This window comes from Onychomys torridus, chromosome 13 (assembly GCF_903995425.1).
Source record: "Onychomys torridus chromosome 13, mOncTor1.1, whole genome shotgun sequence".
Taxonomy (NCBI): domain Eukaryota; kingdom Metazoa; phylum Chordata; class Mammalia; order Rodentia; family Cricetidae; genus Onychomys; species Onychomys torridus.
In genome coordinates, this window is record NC_050455.1 from 33,920,752 (window position 1) to 33,927,110 (window position 6,359).

The following is a 6,359-nucleotide window of genomic DNA, read 5'->3' on the forward strand; positions in this document are numbered from 1 at the left end:
CCTGTCCATGAACATTGGATGCGTTTTCAACAGTCCAATCATTTTTAATGTAGTAGAAGAATGACATGGTACAGATACCACTGGGGAAACAAGCGATACTCCTTGGCGATGGAATCATGGATAACTGGGATTTTGTTTTTATACGTTTCTATCTTTTTCAAATTTTCAACAGGAATATATCAAAAGAAGTCATTTTAAAGGAAAATATCCTTTCATCAAGTATTACACACTTAAAGTATTTTATGAAGATGAAAGATGTTTGAAAATAAAAAAATTGTCCAGACCACTTTTCAATATACAAGACCATCCCACTGTTTATTCTTAATTATTTATTTCTTCATTGGAATTTACTGAATGTGTGCTATACCATCATACATTATGACAGGTATGAATTTTAACAAAACACAGTTTACTGCCCTCATGGAAGTCAGTGGTAACATAATAGTTACAACCAAAGTGGTAAACTGTCATGCAATTTACAAAGTGAAAAGAATGTTTTAGAAAACCAAGTTTGGTACCATGATAGAGAATACCAGTGAGATAGAGTGAACACATTTTAATACAAGAAAGCTGCTTTCTTTTTAAAAGATTAACTTTCCAGGGGAAGGCTTTGCAATCCTACAACTTAATAAAAATTAAAAAAACAATTTTAAAATGGAACAGACATTTCTCCAAAAAGCGTGCACAAATAGCCAGCAAGCACACAACAAGATGTTCAACATCATCAACCATTAGGAAAATGCAAATCAAAACTGAAATGAGGTACCACCACATATGTAGTAGGGTGGCCATAAATATTCCGTGCCTGTGAAGATGCAGAAGAGTCAGAACTGCTTTTAGGGATGTGAAATGGTGTAGCTACTTGAAAAGTGGCCTAAATTTTCTTCAAAAACTTAAACATAGACCTCCCATGACACCCAGGAATTCCAATAGGAATATACCTAGGAATAAAAGAGAATATGTGCACACAGGAATTTGTACATGGATATTCACAACAGTATTACTCACAAAAGTCGAAAGATATAAACATTCAAATGTTCCTTATCTGGTGAACAAACAGCATATGTTGTATCCTTACAAGAGACTATGATTCAGCCATAGAAAGGAATGAAGCGTGTGTGTGTGTGTGTGTGTGTGTGTGTGTGTGTGTGTGTGTGTGTATCAACATAGGATGAACCTCGAAAGTATTTGCTAACTGAAACACCACAATTACAAAAGAGCATATATAATTCCATGTATATGAAATATCCAGAAGAGAGACATAGAATTGATTCGTGGCTGCTAAGTTTTGGAGCAAAGGGAAGGATGGAGAAATGAGAACCAAAGAGAACAGGTTTGGGGTTGTCTGGCTTTTAATATGCCAAAGTTTGAGCTGAGATTCGGGGTGAAGGTTAAAGTGCCACTGTTAGGCGTTAGATACTTATTAAAGATATCCTCAAAGCGTGCGTTTTCGTGGGCTGGGGAAGATGGCATAGTTGGCAGGGTGTTCCTGGTGCAGGCACAGGGATCTGCATCTGGGTCTACAGCACCCACATAAATAGCTGGTCGTTGAAGTGCACCTATATAATCCCAGGTTTGAGGAGTGGAGAAACTAGGATCCTGCGTCTCACCAGTTTAGTAAACCAAAGAGCTCCAGGATCAGTGAAAGACCCTGCCTCAAACAAACAAACAAACAAACAAACAGGAAGCGCCAGAGGAAAGGCTTAGTAGTTAAGAGCACATACTGTTTTTCCAGAGGACTGGAGTTCAACTCCCAGCACCCACGTCAGGTGGCTCATGATTGTGTAACTCCAACTCCAGTAGAGCTCTAACACCTATGACTGCTGCAGGCTCTTAAACTCATGTGCATGTGCGTGCGTGCGTGCGTGCGTGCGTGCACACACACGTATAAAAATAATAAAATTAAAAGCTTTAAAATATAAGTGAAGAGCAATGAAGGAAAATACCTGATGCCAACCTCTGGCTTCCATGTACATGCAAACACACATATGCACACACTGACATAAACACCTACATATGCACACACACACACACACACACACACACACACACACACACACAAAGAAGCAGCTTCACATTGCTTTTCACTGAAGTGAAAAAAACAAAAAACAAAACCTAACCCCTACTACTACCTATAATATGCTATGTGGGGTCCAGATTCACTATTGTAAAATATGGGGTTAAGCCATTATAAGGTTACTAAAAGAGCCTGCTGTGGTGTCATTGCCCAACCCAAACCCTATCCCGTCCCAGGATAGGAAACTTGATGACAGTTCAGTGTACCATCTCAGCGACTGAATGGGGGTGGTTCTGCATCCCTCTGACAGTTTAGAAGCTCCTTGTCAGAATCATCGAATCCGGGAATTTTCAGTTAGCCAAATCCTTTTCCTGGTGGAGAAGACTAGCCAAGAGAACATTGAAGGCCTGAGTTCCACCTTTTCTTTCCCTGACATTCACCCCAACTGCTTCTCTCTCTTATTTCCTTTCCTCCAGACATAAGGTTGCCAGCCCCCTCCAGTTTTGGATCAGGGTTGGGAGAGGATTAGAGCCAATACAGTCAAATGAAGATTATCACGGGAAGTGGGGAGGCGGGGGACTTCCTTATTATACACACTGACTATTTCTTTCACATCTACCAGGTACTGCTTATTCTAAGTGACAGAAATAAGATTTTATTTGGGGAGCACGGGACCTAGCTGAAATACAATTTCCCTCCCACTCTGTTGCAAATAAAGGTGGCAGAAGGCTATAATTTGAACAATAAGGTGTTTTGGTACGTCTTGATATAATGATATATACTTCTTTCCCTGGAACCTGAGGAAGGAGCGGGAGCTAGGGCAGTTTCCCTGGTGTTGAGATAATTGACGGTGTCTACAGGAAGAGTTGTGCTGGAGAAGGGAAGAAGGAAGCTGGGCACTGATGGTCCTGTGGAACTGCCACCCATCGCCACTCGTCTACAATGTGGTAAGGCCAACCTTTATTTCTTTATTAACCTGTGCTTAGCTTTCGAGGAGACACAGCTACCTCCCCAGCATGAGCGTAAAATTAATGTCTTTTTGAAGAACCTGAGAATGTTAAGGTTTCAGTGTAGACACTCCAACTCTCTTGTTTAATAAAAGGGAGAAATTTTCAGTTTCCAGAACAAGGTCCTCAAGTTTCCTTAGAGAAGTCATTACTTTCCAGGGTAAATGGACCCATTATTGAGACTAAAATGAGCATTTATACAGTTAAGTGCAGTTCAAATAAAGCAACACATTAAAAGACCAAATTAGGAAGGGAAAGATAAGAAGGTTGCTAATTTCTTATATGTACTCTGGTTTATATGAAATTAAACTCCTTTTGCATCCCAACTTGAATATAGAGTGCTTTTATTATTATTACAATGAGAGAATAGCCTTTCACATACGCAAACCCCCAAACCACAAACTACATAATTTGTTAAAAAAAATTACAACACTGACTTAAAAAATATCTATGTGGGATCTATCAGAATTACATACTGCATTCATTTTGGAACAGAATTATTCCTTTTTTTTTTTTTTTTTTTTTTTTTTTTTGGTCTTTCTAGTATTTCTCAGTGAAACTTTGGAAAAATAATAAAAATTCACCCAAGACTGATAATTGAATAAATCTCAAATAAATGGTAATTTTGTACCTGACAAATTGTTACAGGCTAAATGACCTGTTTCAGAGAGCTTTTGAACAATTTAGGGAAAATAGTCGTTGATTCCTGTTTCCTTTAGGTAGTTAAAGATAAACAGCAAGTAGGCAACCTCGATTTTTCAAAATGGGTACTGAGCATCTCCAAGACAAAGTCTAAAGAAACAGAGTACACAAAAGTTAGGTTGCCTGTTTTATTGAAGGCAATCCCAAACCCGGCATGTACTTCTTCAGTCTCATAAAAGCACACTGCAACTTTACACATCCCACACTTCACCTTCAGCTTCTAAAGTTTACAAATTTGGCCAGGACTCATCATTTGGCCCCGAGCTGTGGGCTAAAGCCACACCACCGGACTTGGATTTGGAAGCAAACAGCTAAAGGATAAATAGAGGTGTCAGACTCCTACAAAGACACACCTTGGAGCAGAGTCCGTATCTTAGATTCATCTTCAAAACCCAGTTCGCTCCTGGTGGCTTCCTGTGCCCCAGGGCAGTGTGACTAGACCAATACTGTGAAACAAATTCTGCCCTCTCTCTGGATTTTTGTTTTGTTGTTGTTGTTGTTGTTGTTTGTTTTTGAGACAGGGTTTCTCTGTGTAGCTTTGGAGCCTGTCCTGGAACTCACTTGGTAGCCCAGGCTGGCCTCGAACTCACAGAAATCCGCCTGCCTCTGCCTCCCGAGTGCTGGGATTAAAGGCGTGCGCCACCACTCTCTCTGGATTTTTAAGTTTGGGATTCAGGCACTTTCCTTGAACTATTTTCCTATAGGTGTCTGTCACTGACAGCACCTCTGTGCCGGGTTGTCCACCGCAGCTCACTGGCTCCTGCAGTATCTCAGCAGCCCTAGGACAGCAGCGCCTCCTACAGGTATCTCCGGCAAATAGCCAGAGCCGCCACTGGTCCCTGTGGCCCAGCCGGAGACCGGGAGCTACCAACTTTCCCTGCAAGCGCACGCAGGAGAAACTTGATGGAGTTGGGCCGAGGGTCGCCTACCTGCTGATGTACCCGTCGCCGTCGCCGTCGCACGTCTGGAAGAGCCGCCGCATCCGCTCCTCCTCGCCCGTGCTGGACGTGTCGCTGCTGCCACCGCTGCTGTCGCAGGCGCTCGCAGCCGCCATCGCGCGCCCGCCCTGGGGAGGAACAGCAGGACCTGCACGGCGCACCGCTGCTGGCAGCCCCGAACCTGCCCGGAGACGGAGCATGCCCAGTGGACGCCCTGGAGCTCCCGGAGACTGATTCCACCTCTCCGGGTTTTGCCTGGGCTGGGAAGATGGGCGCCCTGGAATCGCCCAAGTGGCACCTGAGGAGCGAGGGTGGCACTGGGAATCAGGGAGCCTACCTAGACGCCAGAGAAGGCTCCGGGCCTCCTGACACTTGGAGACGGTTCAGGCAGAAGCGGGGTGTTCTCCTGGCACTAGTGCGCAGAGTAGAGGATTCGGTTTCGGGGATGGAAGCGGGGGGCGTGACTCTCGTTGCAGAATCAAAACTGCCTGTGATCTCACTTTCCAGAACATGCTGGATTCCTGACTCCGTCGCTCGGAATGAGACCCTTTTAATGTTTTACACCTGACTCAGCCCATATTTGTCTTCCACTGGGGCAATCTGCTGTTCAGTAGGACCTTCTGCGCTTTGGGTCAGTTTCTAATAACAATACTCTGCCAGCTGGCTGCACTAGACTTTATCCCAACCGCTTTAATCGCATCAACACTGAACATAATAGATGCTCTCACTTAATTCACACTACAGATCTAGAAAGTCCCTCTTTTTTCACCAACCCTATAGCTTGGGAAGCAGGTAAGGACTCCGTGGTTTACCGGGTTGTCTTAAGGGTAAAGGAAATTGCATAATGGGAAAATACCTAGCTTCAGCCACATACTTAATGGGTACTAAGCCTGATCTGATCTTCAGGTAGGCCTGCTGAGGTACTAAGGCTTGCTCTAGGTTCCAAGCCTTGTGTCAGAGCAGAGGCAAGCCTAAACAATCTTAACTCCAGATCGGGAGCCCTTAAACTCCAGACTAACCCATCATAGCAAAAGGCAAAGGAACCACAATGAAGCAATTTGTGGTTTAGTGAATGACTCATTATTCTGTTCCAGGCTTTCTGTCAGAGGTCTGTGAAGTCCTATGATGGTTCACACACATGTCCAAAGATTCTTCGGTACACTTCTCATCAGAAGGTGGAGTATGCTATCTCTTGAACCTGTCTGGTTCAAAGTAACTGCCTTGACTTCTGAAGCCAGCTTTAAAATAGTAGCAATTTCTATCTGGCTGTCTTTTGGGACAAGAACCTTGGATGCTACAATCTGCTCTGAAAGAATTTGGTGACCCAGAAGCTGCTGTGCTGGAGAATCCATGCCAAGAGACCATGTCAAAACAAAAGAGATGTCAAACAGCCTCCAGATGTTTGAACCTTTTCAGGTCCAGGGCCAGACATGAGGGAGATATGGTGCTTTCTCTAGATACTGCTAATCCATAAGCAAAACCAGAGCCTATCAGAGCTCAGCCAACACTCCAGAGCTATGATAACCATGAAAGGACTCTTGTGGTTTTAAATCACTGAATTGTAGGGTGATGTATTTATTCAGCAGTAGATAGAAGGAGTGAGTCAATCTATCTTGGGTCTGTCTACAGGATCAGGAGGAAGGGGTCTCTGCTCTCTTTCTCTTCAGTTCTTAATTCTGCAAGTTCCTAGCACTT

The 6,359-nt window shown here is 43.6% G+C and overlaps 1 protein-coding gene across 1 annotated transcript in view; it reads right to left on the reverse strand.

Moving 5' to 3' along the window:
- Positions 1 to 5,058, reverse strand: part of Mcc (MCC regulator of WNT signaling pathway) — a 376,902-nt gene extending 371,844 nt beyond the window's left edge. The window contains exon 1 of the mRNA XM_036204583.1: positions 4,656 to 5,058. Within this exon, the coding sequence (XP_036060476.1) occupies positions 4,656 to 4,864 (209 nt within the window). The 5' untranslated portion in view covers positions 4,865 to 5,058. The remainder of the gene's footprint in view (positions 1 to 4,655) is intronic.
- Between the last annotated feature and the right edge of the window lie 1,301 nt (positions 5,059 to 6,359).